This window comes from Zophobas morio, unplaced genomic scaffold, assembly GCF_036711695.1.
Source record: "Zophobas morio isolate AGI-343-1 ecotype UQ-CSIRO unplaced genomic scaffold, CSIRO_AGI_Zmor_V1 ptg000267l, whole genome shotgun sequence".
NCBI classification, from domain to species: Eukaryota; Metazoa; Arthropoda; class Insecta; order Coleoptera; family Tenebrionidae; genus Zophobas; species Zophobas morio.
Genome location: NW_026972371.1, coordinates 24,900 through 43,067, shown reverse-complemented (window position 1 = coordinate 43,067; position 18,168 = coordinate 24,900). Strand labels below are relative to the sequence as shown.

The 18,168-nt window shown below is 19.6% G+C and overlaps 2 protein-coding genes across 2 annotated transcripts; both read left to right on the top strand.

The window, feature by feature from the left end:
- Window positions 1-494: 494 nt before the first annotated feature.
- LOC135119493 (proteasome activator complex subunit 3-like) lies at window positions 495-9,229 on the top strand. The gene is made up of 7 exons (XM_064043904.1): window positions 495-564; window positions 623-718; window positions 815-902; window positions 1,573-1,652; window positions 4,307-4,441; window positions 8,135-8,236; window positions 9,038-9,229. The coding sequence occupies exons 1-7, from the start codon at window positions 526-528 to the stop codon at window positions 9,227-9,229; spliced, it is 732 nt and encodes a 243-aa protein (XP_063899974.1). The 5' UTR covers window positions 495-525.
- A 3,085-nt stretch (window positions 9,230-12,314) lies between these two features.
- On the top strand, window positions 12,315-17,766 carry LOC135119497 (lysocardiolipin acyltransferase 1-like). The gene is made up of 10 exons (XM_064043907.1): window positions 12,315-12,353; window positions 12,415-12,526; window positions 12,688-12,769; window positions 13,338-13,424; window positions 14,340-14,521; window positions 15,700-15,801; window positions 16,007-16,046; window positions 16,096-16,208; window positions 16,300-16,441; window positions 17,673-17,766. Exons 5-10 carry the CDS (start codon window positions 14,464-14,466, stop codon window positions 17,764-17,766), a joined length of 549 nt encoding a protein of 182 aa, XP_063899977.1. The 5' UTR covers window positions 12,315-12,353; window positions 12,415-12,526; window positions 12,688-12,769; window positions 13,338-13,424; window positions 14,340-14,463.
- Window positions 17,767-18,168: the final 402 nt, after the last annotated feature.

The following is an 18,168-nucleotide window of genomic DNA, read 5'->3' as shown; positions in this document are numbered from 1 at the left end:
GAGGTTTAAAAAAAAAGGAGTTAAAAAAAAATTAATAAGAACCTACGACTTTATGCCCTATCTTTCAAAAATTAACAAATAGGTAAAAATTAAAATAAAAAAAAAAGTTTATTTAGCTTTAGAGACTACTAACGTTAGAGAAACTATAATATAATATTTGTAATATTTAATTTTTTTTTCTGGTTAGACCGCTTATAAATTTTGTCAGTAACTAGATATAACTTCAATAAATAATAAACGAAGGCTAAAAGTGGAAATACTTTTAGTAAGGCAAAATATATAAGTTTTTACAAAAATTTGTTTTGTATCCTTCCATAGTAAAAAAAAAAAAAAAAAAGTCAACCCAGCCGGTTTGCAAGGGCGCACCCAAAAGTATAGCGGTCACGAGGGTAGTTCCTACTTGGCTATTTTTTTTTTTTGGGTTATATATATACTTCATCTATTAAATATACTTTTAATACAACTTATAATTATTAGTAACTTTATAAGTTTTTTAATAATTACATAGTAACTTTTATAAGAATAATGGAAATTTCTAAGATCGACTGCAGTGCTAGTGTTCAGGTTTTTGACACAAACTATGTAATACTGTACTTTATCTACTTTAAATAATATTGAGCAGGTTAAAACGCTTTGTAAAGGATTTGCAGATAAAGCGCTTGATATTTTGCATAACAAACTTCCAGAGAAAGTTATTCACTTAGACAAACTTTATCAAGTCTCTCTATATATATGTTAGGCTCGTTTTATTTTTTTATAGTTTTTTACCTTTTATTCATTTTTTCCTTGGTTAACTATTTATTTGTTTATTAAGAGCATCGGGAGAGATAGTATTCCTGATGCAGTCGAAACAGAATTATTTTCTCTAAAAAGTTTAGAAAAAGTAAACCTTGGAATTTCAGGTTGATATTAAAAGTTTTTAAGTTTTAAAACGATACTATTCACTGTTTAGTTCTCTAAAATTATTACTTCTATAATTAAATACTTTTTTAAATGAGTAAACTTAACTTGAGAAAATATACAACTTTTCTTATTCCAACTATCACTTTACTTCCAAGAGTATTAATGTTTAAAATTTTTTTCTCAAGTTATAAAATATTGACTGCATATGCTAATTTATTATTTAAAAAAAAAAAAAATTACTTTTATTGAAGTTAAAGAATTTAGTTTGCGATCTTTAAACAACGAGCCTTTCGGTGGACTTTAGTTGGAATTTTTCTCGAAACATATAAAGAAAAACGTGTTAAATTTGTATAGTTTCTTATTATTATTATTTGCAGATAGAGTAGGACATAAAAACTTATAAAAATTGAACAAAATAATTATTCCCTATTTATATTTTAAAAAAATTTAGTTAATTATTTTATAGTAAAAAGGATATTGAACTTTTTCTATACTTTATCTTTTCTACATTTTATATAGTTTTATTTCTTTTTATCAGTGCTATTCATAACGTTGGTATCCCCTTATTAACGTATAAAAAATTATATCAATAGTATTTCAGAATTTATTTTTTGTGCGACTTAGATCGACTGTCACTTATTGGTCTTATTACCTTATAACTATATTAAGAGAATAATGAAGTTTTTGAAACAACGTTAAAGAAACGTAAACTTGTTGAAGCTGAAGTTACCAAAGTTTCAAGCAATTTAGTTAATATACTTTTATTGTCCATTTATATATTTTTTTATTTATTATTTTTTTTTCATTTTTTTTTATTATTTGTACAAATTTTAATATTTATATTATATTTATTATATTTCTTTTCTATAGTTTTAATATTTTATTTATAATTTTACTTTTAAATATTTTAATTATTTATTTTACTATTAGAAATATAATATATATTACCATAATGTCATACTTTTACTATAAAATTTTATTTTATGGGAAACATTATTAACTATAATTTTATTATTATTATTTTTTTAATTAATTTTGAAAGTTTTTACTTTTAACCTTTAAGTTATTTTTATTATATACTATTATTTAGTGTTAAGAAAAGAAAAAATAAATAATTACAAATTATTGATTTTATATTTTTTTCTCTGTTAATTTATTATTATAATAGAAAGCAATTAAATATTATAAAGTTTTCACATTCTGCTCTTTTAAGTTTTTTACATATATATATACTTATTATGAAAAGTTATCAATCAGTATAATTTTTTATATTTTTATTTTTTTATTGTATTAACTTTTAAGTACTTCATTTATTAATTTTCGATTCTATATAATAAAAATATATTGAAAAAAATATATATTTGTTTAATTAATTGTCATAAAAACTTTTTAACTATAAATTTTTGATTATTGTAAAAAGATATTAATTAATATTAAATTTTTTTTCCTATATTCAAAAGATTTTACTTTTTACTTTTAAGTTTTTTTTATATATTTACTTGATTATATATATTTAAGTAGAAATAAAAGTTATTAAACAACTTTATCTGTAATTTTTATAGGTTTAATCTATTTTCTTATAAAAAAAGTTGTTAAGAAATATTTTAAATACATACTTTTTACTTTTAATTTGTTATTTATAATTTAATATTTATTTTTTAAGAAAAAATAGAAAGTTACGTGATATTACTATTATATATATATAAAGTTATCAATTAATAATTTTTTTTATTATACTCCAAAAATTTTTACTTTTTTTTTTTTTTCATTTTTAAAATTTTTATTTTAATATAAAACTTTATATATTATTTTTAAAAAATAGAAGCTGTCAAATTATAAATAATATTTTTTCATTCTCTATAAATTATTTATGGTAACCAGCTATTACACATAATTTTTTAATAGTTTTCATCTGTTATAAAAGTTATTACTTAATATATTTTCCATTTTTAATAACGTTGCAATTAGAATTTTTGACTAGCAGTCTTCTTATGTACTTTTTTTTGTTTATAATTTTTATTATAAAAAGTTAAATAATATTTTTTTTAATATTATCTATTTTTAGTGGGATAATTTTTACTTTTTATACCTTTAATAGAGGTTTTTTTATTTATTTAAAGAAAAATAGGTTTTATTAAAGTTATATTTATATATAAACTGGTTTAATATAACTTCTTTTACTATAAATTTTTATTATTGTAAAAAGTTTTTACTTTTTACTTATGAGTTATATATATGTATCATATATTTATTTTGTAATTAGTAGTGTTCAAAAAAACATATTCTTAAATATTCTTTACTATAAAATTTTTTTTATTTCATCCTAGAAAAGTTGCTAAAAGAATAATGTTTTGGAAGTTTTTACTTTTATACTTTAAAATTCTTATATATTTATTTATTAATTATAATATATATATTTTTATAGCGTATATTCGACTCCTGGAAATTTGTATATTATCTATTTGCACATTTTTTTTGACTTTGGAGTTATTTACCATTTGTTTAATTAGAATTTTAATATATATGGATAAAAAATTATTTGGAGTTATTTACCATTTGTTTAATTAGAATTTTAATATATATGGATAAAAAATTATTTGGAGTTATTTACTCGCGTAAAAATTGTAAATTTTTATTATTTTATAATTTATATTATTATTATTATTATTATTATAATTACTGTATATATTTTTATAAATTTATATGTATTTTATAATTTTTTATAAAACTTTAAGAATTTATTAAACTGTATGAAAGTTAGGAATATATATTATTTTTCTATTTTACGTATTGATATATTGATGTTGTCATGTTTGTTTTACTTGTGAATTATATATATAGTATATACTTATTATGTAATTTTATAAACTTTAAAAATTTATTAACCGCTTAAGGGTTGGGTATCGTTGAATATTTTATAGTAAAACTTTTTTAGGAAAGCATTTATTTAAATATTTTTATAAAACTTCCAGTTTTGTATTACTATTTTTATATACACGTTAATAGTAACACTTTAATATATATTTTTATTTTTATTTATTTTTTGATGTACATCTTTATGAAACTTTAAAGTTTATGAAACCGCTTGAAAAAAAAAAAATTGCGTTATTAACTTTTTTTAATAGTAAAATTATCATCTATTCACATTTTTTTTACATATTATATTTTATATACTTTCTATAAAACTTTTTAAAATATATATATATATTGATTTGATTTTATGTTCTATATTTTTATAGAACTTTCCGTTTTATATTATTATATCTATAATATATTAATAGCCAAACATAATTTTTTTATAAAAATTTTTATAAAACTTTTAGAATCTATTAAACAACTTGAAAGTTGTGTATTATTATATGTTGTATAGTAAAATCACATATATACTTGATACAACTCTTAGAATTTATTAAACCGCCTGAAAGTGGTTAAGATGGAAATACTACAACTTATTGAGTACTGCAAAATTTTGAAAACGTGGATTCAGCTTCTAATTCCACGAATAGAAGATGGAAACAACTTCGGCGTCTCCATTCAAGTAACTTTCTTATTACTATTTTTTATAATTATTACTTATGTGGTATATATATTTTTTAATATTTATTTATAAATTATTTTACTTGTAAGCTTTCATATTTTTATTACTTTTTATATATAAATGATTTTTTATTATAATTTATTATTGTTTTAGTTATATATTTTCTATATATATTTTATTATTGACGAATTTTTTATTTTTTAATGCAATTATAATTATTTTTTTTTTATATTAATTTTTATTATTTTTTTCCTATTTTATATATTTCTTGTTATTTATGGATACATTGTAGCTTAAGTTTAATTAATGATAAAATTTTTATAAAATATATTTTTTTATTATTTTATATTTGTTAATTTCAATCTTTGTCTTTTATTATTTATTACTGATTTCTTATTATTTTCTACAATTTAATTCATAATATTTTTTTAATTATTATATTTTATTTATTTATTTTTTATTTCAATTTAGTTTTTATATACTTTTGAATCATATTATTTTTTATTTTTTTTATGTATGATAGTTTTTCATTATCATTTTATAAATCAATTATGATTATTTTAATTTTAATAATTACTTTTTATCTTTTATTTAAATATTATTGGTTTCTTCAATTTAGTAATTTATAATTATTAATATATTTTATTTATTACTTTTTATAATTATTTTGTATTTTTTATTTCTTCTGTTTTATTTATTTATTATTTATATTAATTTTTATTTTTAATTTTTTTTTTATTTTTTTATTTTCACCGTTATACGATGTTACTAACGATGTTATTAACTTGTGTTTATCCATTAAACTCGTTACCTTGCTAAAATGAAACAAGTAACGACCTTATTGCATATTTAATATAATTTGTAATATTAATTTAATATACTCTATTATATATTTTTATAATATAGTTTTTAATATAATTTATTATATATTTTTAAAATTATAAATCTAAATTATTTTATATATTTTTTATAATGTTAATTAGTGCTTCTACCTAAATTCAACTAAACTACTTTGATTTATCTGTGCCATTTATTATTTATTTCACTGTTTTCCTTTTTTTTTTTTTTTAATTTTTTTTTATATATTTTAATTTTAATTATTTTTTTATTTTATAAAAATATACCGAGAATGTAACGTTTAAGAAAATTTTATTATAGAATTAGAATAATATCGATATTTATATTTATTACTCTTAGTTACAAAGTAATAATTAATGCGAAGTTTCCAAAGTATTATTTAAAAAAAATTTATAATCTGTTAATAATTTTAATTTTACAAAAGTTTCCTTTTTATTTTTTATTTATAACAAAATTTTTTGTAAGGTATAAAAAGTTTATATATTTAAAATAACTTGTTTATTCCTTATATATAGTTATTATATAATAATATTATAAAGTTATTATGGAGTTATAAGACGTTGAAACTTATTATCCAAAAATTTTATTTTCCTTTTATTTTTATTATAATACCTTAAAAAAATATTACTATTTATATTTTTTTCTATAAAAGTTTCGTTATATATTTTTTAACTTTTATATATATAAAAAAAAAGCCTAAAAAGTAAAGTTTATAGGAATTATAGAAATATTATATAATTAAAGTAAAAATATGTACTCATATAAAAAATAACTTTTTATATATAGCTTTTATATGCAAAAAGAAAGTTGAGCAGTAAAGCTTATGAAGTTTTTATTTAATAATACAAAAATATGTGTTTTTATATTTGAAGAAAGTAGTGGAAGTTTTTAAAAGTTTTATATTTATAAGAAAGAATGTATAAAAAATTTTAAAAATATAATTAGTTTTCTATTAAGAAATATAAAAAAAATTTTTTAAAGAAAAAGCCTTGAAAGTTCTAAAAAAGTTTTATTTTTTATAAAAGTATTTCTTATACTTAACTATTAAAAAAAAGGTTTATAGTAAAAAGTATAAAAATAAAATACAAAAAAAAATTAACTTTTTATGTCTATATACTTTAAATATCGTTGTAAAAGTTATAAGGAACCTACTGAAAGCTATAAAAATTTTTATTTTTTGTGAGTTTTCAAGAAAAGTTATAGGAATTTAGAAAAAGATTTATCTGCGAACAATATATTTATTTAAATAAGTTGTTTTATATATAAAAAAGTTTAAAAAGTTTTTTTTATAAAAATTTTCATATACAACACATTTTAAAAATAAAGTAAAGTTTTTATATAAATAAAATAAAAGAGTCGATAGTATTGTATAAGAAAACTTATATATTTTTTTATAACAAAAACTTTTATGACTAAATAAAGAGTATAGGGGGAAAAAGGTGTATTAAAATTTATATTGAGTAAAGTTTCTTTTCATTAAAAGAAATAAACAAACTGATGAAAAAGTAAAGTTGTTTAATATAATTATATAGAAAACTTTTACATATTATAATAAAAACGATAGTTAAGGTATAGATCTTATATAAACATAAATTATTATAGAGAAAGATAAACTTTTATTACAATAATAGAAAACTGTAAACTTTTTAAAATATTTTAAAACTTTTATAAAAGGTTTGAACGCTTATATTTTTGAAGATTTTTTTAGATTTATTCATACAAGAAACTTCAAGTTTTTTTAATTTGTTAAAAGTTAAAATATTAAAAACAATATAAAAAAAATTTATAGACCAAATTAAAGAATATAATAAAAACATACTTTTGGTTACGGGAATATAAAGTATTATTAAACTTAATAATAAAAGGTTGTACTTTTAGAGCTCTTCTTTTATTAAAAGGAGAAACTTTTATTATAGTTTTTATATTTTTACTAAGTAAAATTTTATTTTAAAACGAAACAGTAAATAAATATTATAACAACTAGAAGCTTCGAAACTTTATTTAAACTTGTATGATCTTAATATAAGTTTTTAAAAATAATAGAAAAGTTTACTTTGGGAACATGAAATCCTTTTAACTATAGTAAAAGTTCATTTAAAAACTTTTATATACGTATTTAAAATAAGAAATAAATAAAATATACGAAATTTATGAAACAAAATGATGAAAATTTTTTTAATTAAAAAATAAATTTTAAGAAAAAATAAAAATACAATATGAACAATGAAGAATAAGAGAAATAATAAACTAGTATATAACGCTCTTTATATGCTCATATTAATTTTGTTATATGATTTTTAATAGACAGGTTTTAGTGTTTTTGTATTATAAAAAATAATAAAAGTTTATAAAGAAAAAAAATTTTAGGAGTATATTATAAAACCCATACAAAACTATTATTATTAACTTTTATTATTGGGTTGAAAGAAGAGTTATACAAATATGCATATATATTTTATTTTTATTTAACTAATATTAAAAAGTAATAAATAGTAATATTTTTAAACTATAGTAAACTATTAATTATAAAAAGTTATTATGTATTTCTGTTATTTCTTTTTTCTTACTTGGGTTCATACTATTATTATCCTTATACCAAATACTTTAGTATGCTTTCAATTTTTAAACATAACAGTTATTATAAACCTTTTTACTAATAAATTAATAAATATATATAATATATAATTAAAAAGTAAAGCGTTTTATATAACTTAAGTTTTTTTTTCGAGTGCTGTATTGTATAAAGTATTGCATTCTGTCAGAAATAAACAGTAAAACCTTTGAGTCATAGAAAAGTTAAAAAAAATTCTTTTATATCTATTAAATACCGCAAAGGAAGACACTATCAATGAAATTTCACGTGTAGAGGGGAGCGGATTTTCGGCGCTGGAAAGTATTGCTAACTACCTCGTGACACGAGGAAAGTTGGTTTCAAAGGTAATAATCATGATAATAAACAAGAACAGTTTATATATATATATTATTAATATATAATAATAATAGTTTTCAATACTTTTTCTACAAGCAAAAGTATACAATGGTCTTTTTTATCAATAGTAGGTTAGGATTAATAACGTGTGTTCGGAATTATCCGGGGGGGGGATACTATGAAAGCCATGTGCTCAATTTATTTTAGAACATTTAAAGTTTAGTAAGAGCTTAGGACCTTACAGAAATTTTTCTTTGTAAAAGAACCATGTGCTTAGCTATTCCAGAACCTTTTTGTAATTTTCTAAAAGACTATTAAGCATAATTAGGAAAATACAAAGCACGTGGCTTCCAGGATAATTTATTTCAAGTAGAAATACCATTTACGTGATGGATGCATTATTCGTTAACATTTTTGTTTAAAGAAATCCTTTTTAGTTGAAGGGGTTTTTCATTAACTGATGCATAATAGCTAAAAACTTGGAGTCTTCCAGGATATGTTTTTTTCTTGTATTGTAATATTCATCGTAACAATATCATATTAAAACTGCTTATTAAACGTTTTTGCTTACATTTATATTGCTCTTTAAATGAATTTTATAAGATGGCAATTTTACGCATCCTCATAGTGTTACTAATATAAGATAACAATAGATGGATATAGACTGGATAGGAAGTTTCGCAGTGTAAAGCTATAGCGTTTAGCATGTGAATATTTTTACTTTCACATTTTGACTTTGTTTAATTTTTTATCTATACTTTATAACTTTTATTCTGGGGGGTAAATAATAACTTTTAATACTTTCGCAGATACTAAAGTATCCACAAATTCAGGACTACCAATTAAGCATTTCTGAATTAGATGAAAAAGAATATATAGATATGTTATTTTATTGTGTAGATTTGCGGGATATATATACTACTCTACACGATATGATCATTAAAAATATTGAAAAGATCAAAAAACCGCGAAGCAGCAACAGCAACACTTCAATGTACTGAAGCTCCTTCCTTTAATTATAAAAATATATATTATATTATATAAGTATTAGAGCATTGATAATAAAGTTAAGTTAAATTTGTCGCTATCTTGTGGTGTTTATCAGGAATGTAACTTTAGTTGTAAAGTGAAAAAGAATCTTTTTTTTTAAAAATATAAATGTATCTACATAATAAACATAATAATTTACTGTTGACGTAAAATAATATATATATTATATTACCAGTTAATGTGTAATATAAATGAGTAAAACAAATAAAATTTTGGGTATAAAAGAGTTACTTTTTACGCTTATGTTGTAATATTTATGATGAGAGTTTACTTACAATTTAAAAATATAACTTTTTATGTGAAAATACAAACACATAGTGAACATATAACTAACGTATAAAATGAATAAATATTTGCTAAAAATGAAATATAATTTAACAAAGCCATATTAATAAGATTATGGGTATCTAGAAGTTACTTATTACGCTTGTGTTGGTGTTCACTATAAAAAAAACTATTTTTAAGAGGAAATATAATTTGTGTAAATTTATTATCTACAAAATAGATTTATAGTTCACGTTAATAAATAAATAAATAAGTATAATAGAAATTAAAAATGTTACATGTAAAACAGCTTGTATAGAGTTTATTGAAAAAAAGGCATGGACGGTATTATAAAGTTACTTGTAACTCTTATATTGTTATATATACATATTAACTTATAAATAACGTTGAAATATACAATTCTAACAATAAATAGAATTAATATAAAACCGAGATGATAAAAGATATAAATAAGTTCATAGATTATATTTTGATATCATAACGCTTATTTTGGAGTGTTGTGATGTAACCGTAATAGTTAATACTTAAAAAGGTTAATTGTACAGATGACTTGAACTACTTGCGTACTTATTTCCAAGCTTTTATGTTTTTATGAAGAAATAAGATTATGATCTTTAATAGCTGGATGACACACCAAGAAAATAATCGATAATTACTTAGTAAAATTTTTATTTAGGATAACGTTACTTAATATAACGTATTAATATTTGGAGAAATGCAAAAATCTCTGCATATTGTTATATTATGGTACCACTTTTAATAACTTTTTTTTTAATGATTTTTTTTTTGCTCCAGAACATCGTTTAAAGATGAGTTAGTGTTTTAAGATACAAAGTAAACCTTTTAGGAGCCGTCCTTATAATAAAGAAATTTCCTTAAGTTCTTCTTTTTTTTTTTAATTAAAAAAAAAATTGAAGTTTATATTTAATATTTTGTTATTCCTCTATAATATTTAGTTTTGTTACTTTTTTTTCAAAGTTAAATATATTCTTAAGGGCAGATTACTTAGTTATATTTACCTTTAGCTTTTTAATATTTAAATGAGCAACTGATCTTGCAATTTAATACCTTTTCTTAAAAAGACTAGGCTGGTGCAGTACTTCAATATGTTTAATATCATTTATGGCAAGTATTGTTAGGAAACAACCAAAATTCATTATAAATAATGTAAGGGGCTTTTTTTACTTTTGGTACTTTTTGTTTAAACTTTAATTAAACAGGCCAAAAAAAAATACTTGGGCCCATAAATTAGGATTGAGTAATAATATAAAAAGTAAAATTAAAAATATAAATGTTTTTTTTTATTATATATAATTATTAAAAAAGTTTTTGCGTTTTGCTAAGGTTCGATATGTATTATTGACGTGGTCATCCATTTTTGGAATTGACCCAAAAGCTAACACGTTCTTTTACGGTTTCTACTTTAATGTAAAATCCATTATCATACTTGTAAATTTATTACTTTCAAAGAGTTTTAAAGGTTTTCCTTTAAACTAAAAACATTTGTAACTTTCTTATTTTTATTTTAACAATCTTTTAATGATAATGTTTAGTTAGTACTGGAGTACTGGAAAGTCTTGATATATCGCTTAACTGTTTATTCTTTAAAATGAAACTAAAGACTTTTTACCTCTAATAACGCACATTTTTCTTATCATTACCTTTTTAATTCCTCTGAAATGTGTAAGAGGAAACAGATACGAACACTAAATTTTTTAAACACTACACTAAAAACTTGCTATTTAGCTTAACATACTAAATATACATAAGAAAATGATAACAGTTACAAGATCACCCAATTAAAGACATTAGTTTATATTTGCATAAATGCGGTAGGACATTAGATAAAAATAAATTGTACCTCCAACTTAAAGAGCAATAATAGGTTTAAATGAATTATATTAGGTCATAGGTACTAATTAAGCTTCTGTGAATTACTTTAATTAGTTTATAAAACTTACAGGTCCATACTTTTTATTAGATTAATACTTTAGAAAAAGTTAAAATAAATCATAATTTAACAATAAATCACAAAACCCAATCATTAATAAGCTTTGAACGTTATCTATATTTTTTTAAAAAATTTGTCTTATTTGAGGATTTCATATATGTAGCATTTCATTAATAAGGGAAACTTTTTGTACTTACTTTTAAACTTCTTCTCCTTTTATTCTTTTATTTTACTTCTTTCACTGCATTTTATAGATGTTTGTCTCTTTTCCTTGCGGTATACCCTCCTATATACCCACGCTAAGGGGCCGTGTTGCAGGCTGCCGTTTTGTCAATCGAGGCAGAATTGCGAGCTTGATTTAAACTTAGATATACACTTGAATGAAGATTTATTCATCCTCATTATAAAATATATTATTAACAATATAACTCTTTATCTTTATTTTCATGAATATAATATCAAAGCCAAGTGTTTTTTTAAAAAAATGGATTTTAAATAAATTTATGTGTTTGGCGCGCTTAATTAATCTCACTTATGCTTTAAGTATCGTTTTACTAGCAAGCTTCAGTTTTTTAGTTTTAGCAATTATTCTTCTATTTATAAGGCCTTTGAAATATGTAAACCACTTCTGGTTTATTAAAGCGAAAGTTCAATTAGTAAGAATGGGCAAGTTTTTTATAAAAATATTTTTTACGTATTTAATGAGGCTTTTATTACTACTAAATGGGTGAATATATATAACTTTTTGTTAACAAAATCTTTTTTTTTTTTTTAATTATGAAAAAAACCCTTTTAGGATGGAGCCCGTTGGTTCTTGCCATGAAACTTGCTAGAATTAAGTTATACCTATAGAGAAAGAATGTCTCTGACTTTCTTCCTACAAATAAATTTTTACAATAGATTAGTAGTTTCCGGAAGCTTTGAGCCAGAACTTTCACATTTTACTAAGAAGGATGCACTTTTATCTTCCTATGATACTAACCTTTTGGATGATAATAAAGTACATGCCAAAGTAAAAATTGCTTGTCTACGCTGTTATTGCTACTAAGTTGTAATAGATAACTTATTTTATTTACTTTTTATGTTGATTTAAAAAAAAATTAATAATTAATTTTTTTCTTAGTTTAGGTTAGGCCCCTAATATTTTGTTATTAATATTATCAATACTATTAGATCTCTATCGTAATTTCTAATCATCAAGCTTATGTTGATTCTTTTTTCATCGGACTTTTGCTTCATTGCGAAAATAGCGCAGGTTTCTTTAAAATTATAACTTAATTCTTTTTTTTGGTAAGTATATATACACTACAAAATTTATTAAATAGTAATTGGTCAACAATTAGTTTATAGCCTAATTTATTATTATTTAGAACTTATTAAAAGTTTTGTTATATATTTTTTTTTAATTTATAAAAACTATGAAAAGAATAATTATATTTTTTTGAAAATTATTTTACGTTATTAAAATAGTTTACATATATTTTTAGTTTTTATTTCTCCTTTACAGAATAACAAAATAATCAAAATTTTAAAAAAACATATTTTATGCTTCAAAAAAAAATATTTTGTTTAAATTATATAGTAATCGTGTTTCGACTTTTTTTATAAATTAATAATTTTCAAAGTATAAATCTGCGTAGTTTATTATATAAATATATACAATTATACTTTTCTTTAAAGAATTGCGCATAATATATATTATATATTTATTATACTATTCTACTACTTATAAGTTGCTCATTATTTATTTTTTATAGAAATAAATTTCTTTTTCTTTGTCTACTAATATCGCTACTACTATTGTTATTATAAAAACTTTTTAGACGGGAGTATGCTTTGGGCCATATGGAAAATGTTTTTATTTACGCCGCTTGGATGGGCCGCTTACATGGCGGATAACATTTTTCTAGGTTTTTATTATTATAATTTTGCTCCCTTTATTACTATTGTTATTATTTATATTATCTTTATTTATTTATATATATTCATACTTTATATTATATTATTACCTTATTTATTCTTTTATTTTTTATTAATATTATATTTTTACTTAAGTTATTACTTTATTTCTTCCTTTTTTATATTTAAAATGGTGAATTTTTTATTTATATTAATATTTTATTTCTTGTTAACATTTATTATAATAATGTATATACTATTTATGTTTATTACTTTCTATTTTTTGTTTTATATTAATGTTGTACAGTATTTTATTTATATTAACACTTTATATATTTTTTATATATTATTATGTTAATATGGTATATTTATTTATTATATTAATGCTTTATTTATTTTATTATATTCATATTACTATTGTATATATTTCTATTTATTTTTACAATATAATTTATTTTTATATATTAATATGGTATATTTTTATATTAATATTTTTTTAATTTTTTTATATTTAATATTCATATCATATATTTTTTATTTTTGATACTAATATTGTATATTATTATATGTTCCTAATATGTATATTGATATGGCATATTAATTTAGTTATTCTTTTATTTCTTATATTAACATTGTATATTATATTATTTATTCTTTTATTTTATATATTTATATATTTAAATATTATATTATTTATATTAAAATTCTATATTTTTTTAATGTATTACTTTATTTTTTTTTTTATTTTATTTTATATAAATATATTGTATATCTTTTTTTTGGGTCTTAAGCAAGAAAATTAGAATTTTTTCTATAAGCATTTATATCAGAAGTCTTTTATATTTTTATTTTTTTCTAAACAATATATATTTTTATATATTTTTCCATGTTTATTTTTTTTTACTAATCAATAAGAATTTATAAAGGCTACGGAAAGATAAAAGACAGCAGAATTTTAAAAAATAATTTGTCTCGCTTTACTTTTAACGGATTCAAAACTTTTTGTTTCTACCCGGAAGGGGGACTGTTGCATCCAAAACTGCAGCAAAAATGTTATTAGCTGCCAATCAAATTTTATCTCTTATAAATTGTATCAGATTATTGCTTCGTGAGTCATTTGTACTTTTTATAATTATTATTATATGCAAATTTTTTACTTTATTATTTATACTATTTTAAAGCATTTCTAATTTTATTAATGTTTTTAAAAGTTTTATGCGAAAACTTTTTTTTTCTTTAATATTTATACTATTGTATAGCATTTACTATTTACAATATTCTTTTCTTTACTATAAAATTTTATATTATTATAATTATTATTACACATTAACTTTTTTACAATTATTATAATTAATTTAAACCTTTTTTTTTACTTTATTATTTATACTATTTTCGAGCATTTACTATTTATTTTTATTCTTTTTATCGTATATAAAACTTTTTATATTATTATAATTATTTCCTATCAGCTTTTTATTATTATTATAATTATATAAAAATTTTTATTTTTACTTTATTTTAAAGCATTTTCTAATATTTGTAAATATTTTTCTTAAAAAGTTTATTTATTTAATTTAACTTTCTATAATTATTATAATTATATAAAAAAAATTTTTACTTCATTAAATTTTTTTAAGCATTTACAATTTAGTATGAACTTTTTATTTTAAAACTTTTCATATTATAATAATTATTATTTATAAACTTCATATAATTAATTTATACTTTTTTTCGAAGCAATTATAAATATTTTAATAAAATTTTATTGGTGTGTTTAATAGTTTTTTTAAATAATTTTTTTTGTTTATGTTTTACTATTTTTTTTATATTTTTAAACCTCAAAAACTTTTACTTATTTAATAAACTTTTGGTCTATAATAAATCATGATTATATAATCGTATTTTTTTAACAACTTTTTCTGTAGCTTCTTAAAGTTAAACAAAAAGTTTCATATATAAAAACTAATTTTATGTATACACTTTTAAAAGAAACTTTTATTAATAGCGGAAATTTAGAGTTTTTAATAAATAAATTTTTAAACAAAATTTTTTAGCTCGTTTATCCAATAAGCGTTGAGCGAGTGGGTAAGTAATCTTATTAAAACTCAGAATTTTTTTTAATGAAGGCAATGCTAACGGTGTAAAAATTAATAATGACTACTTTAATAATAAAATGTTCTTTTTTTACGTTCATTATTTTTTTTATTATTTTAAGTTATTGCGTAAGCGTTAATGAGTTTCATTGTAAATTATAAAAATATACTGAACTTTTTTGCTACTTTCCAGCGGTTGCTTATGCAAAAAAATTAAATTATCCAGTCTATAAATACGTGATGCTTCCGCGTGTGGGAGCCTTTATTGCGGCTGTTCAGCGCTTAAAGGAACAAGGCGAGTGCCTATATACTTTATATATTTATAAATAATGAATAGTAATAAAAAATATTTTTATCATATTGCGATTTTTTTTAAAATAATTTTTATTGATTAAATTTATTTATTTTTTAATAAGAATAATATTTCAATATACATGTATAATATATACAACTACATTTCTGCTCCTTTTATTTTTTTTTACCATAAACAATTCTTATAGGCTGTCAAAATATAAAGGATGTAACCATTGGTTATTCCAGGTTAAATACATATATTAAACTTTTACTAACTAATTAATATATTTAATAGGAGCACTCCTTGGGGAAAAAAGCAAATCTATAATCTTCTTGATGCTTTACTTATACACGCTTTTCCTCTTCGAGTGCATATGCATCTTCGACAATTTGATATAAGCTCTGTTGGTAATAATTATTTTTATAAATAAATAAATAATATTTAATATTAATATTTAAATTATAATAGTTTACAAATAAATAGTAATTTTTTTTATAGGCGAAACCGAAGAAGAAATGAAGTTTTGGTTGTTCAAAAGATTTAAAGAAAAGGATTGCTTGCTTTATCATTTTGATATCCACCAATCATTTTCTTCACCAGACCTTTCGCCCCCCATGGAAATTTCTCCGTCCGCCAAACTGTTATTATTATTATCAATTTTATATATTAACTTTAAACAAAACTTTTTATAATATACAAAAAAGCGCACTATAGCGAAACGTTTATAATCGTTAACAGCATTATTATTTTTAATTTTTTTTTATAACTTATAAAAAAACAACCTTTAAAGTCATTTTCTTAAAAAATTCATTATTTTCTTTAGTCAAACAATTTAATATTTTATTTTAGTTTTTTTTATTTTTTAAACAATTTTTATTATATATAACAATTGAAACAATTCATTACTTTGGTGGAGGTTCCTAGCAAGCATGTTTTTAGTGAGCTTTATACTTACAATTCCCCGCTTCTTTTTTTGTTATCATTATTTTTATCTGCTTCCCATATTTCGTATTTTTATTTTATAATTTTTTAAATTTTTTTTTTTCAGTTTAATAGTAACAAGTAAATTGCTTTCTTATAGTAAAACTTTAATTCTTATTATTATTTTATGAATTAAATTAATTGTATAAAGTTTTTAAAGCAGTTAACCAAAATTTATCAAATACAAAGAAATATTATAATCTTATAAAAAAATTTTCATTTCGGATTAAAATTTTCTTTTTTTTCGTAAAATTCAAGTCAGTACGCTTTATTAAAAAAAAACTTTATCAAAGAAAATATATTTTTTATAGTTATAACTGTTTGTACATTTACTTTTATTTATTTTAAATTAAATATCTTTTTTAGAACAAAGATCAAATTTGCAAAGAAAATAATAAAATTCTTTTTTAAAAAAACTTATATTTTTTTTAAAACTTTTTATATATTTTCGCTTTTCTTATATTTATACTTAAAAAATTTTTAGCTAAAATAAATTATTTTTTTTTTGCTAATCACAATTTTTATAGAGCCTTTAAGAATTTTTGTGTACTTTTTTTGTGATTGAAAAGTTTATAATATAGGTTTTCATATTTTTAAGTGAAAAGTATGAAAAGTTTTTTACACGAATTATAATTTTTTTGTAGTATAATTATTTTTGTTTATTGTTTAAAAATTTAATTGTAGAATATTTTTTTTACTTTTTTTTTTTTCCAAAGTATAAGTTTATAAACTTTCTTTATTACTTATTGAAAACTTTAAAACTAAAAATTTTTTAATTAAGTCCATTTTATAAACATTCACCTATTTTTATTTTAAAAACTTTTATATATAAAACTATTTACTCTAATTTAATGAGTTTTTTTTACTTTCTGCTATTATTTTTATTTTAGAGTTATAAAGGATTTATTATTCTGGATGGTTATGCAATTACTTCTTTTTGGATTTTTGATTAAAATTTATTTCATAAGCGATGATTATTTATAAATTAGAATTTCTTCACTTTTTTTATAACAATTAGTAAATTTTACTTTATTATTAATTTTAAAAGCAAATCAATAAAAAAAATAAAATTTTTTTATTATCTAATTTTTTCGGCTTGCCGTTGATTATTTTTTTGTAAGCAAAGTTTTATAGGAGTAGAGTTTCTCACTTTCTATTCTTTATAAAAAAAAATTTATTATACACCAGTAGAGGGCTAAAAAAACGTTATAACGATTATTATTGACTGTTTCCTATTAAATAGCGGAGCTTTATATAAAAAAATTATTATTATTATTATTTCTATATTTAAGGAAAGTTTCGATAAATATAGAACGAAATGAAAATTTATTAAAGTTAAAAAAAAACGGAAAGCAAAATGGGCGGCCATCCTCATTTTTTACGTAA

Excerpts from the sequence above, each read along its gene's own strand:
- LOC135119493 (XM_064043904.1), top strand. The coding sequence starts at position 526 with ATGGAAATTTCTAAGATCGACTGCAGTGCTAGTGTTCAG. Across the intron at positions 565-622 it reads ACTGCAGTGCTAGTGTTCAG|GTTAAAACGCTTTGTAAAGG; the intron begins GTTTTTGACACA and ends AATATTGAGCAG. Across the intron at positions 8,237-9,037 it reads GAGGAAAGTTGGTTTCAAAG|ATACTAAAGTATCCACAAAT; the intron begins GTAATAATCATG and ends ATACTTTCGCAG.
- LOC135119497 (XM_064043907.1), top strand. The coding sequence starts at position 14,464 with ATGTTATTAGCTGCCAATCAAATTTTATCTCTTATAAATTGTATCAGA. Across the intron at positions 16,047-16,095 it reads GTAACCATTGGTTATTCCAG|GAGCACTCCTTGGGGAAAAA; the intron begins GTTAAATACATA and ends TATATTTAATAG. Across the intron at positions 16,442-17,672 it reads ATTTCTCCGTCCGCCAAACT|AGTTATAAAGGATTTATTAT; the intron begins GTTATTATTATT and ends TTTTTATTTTAG.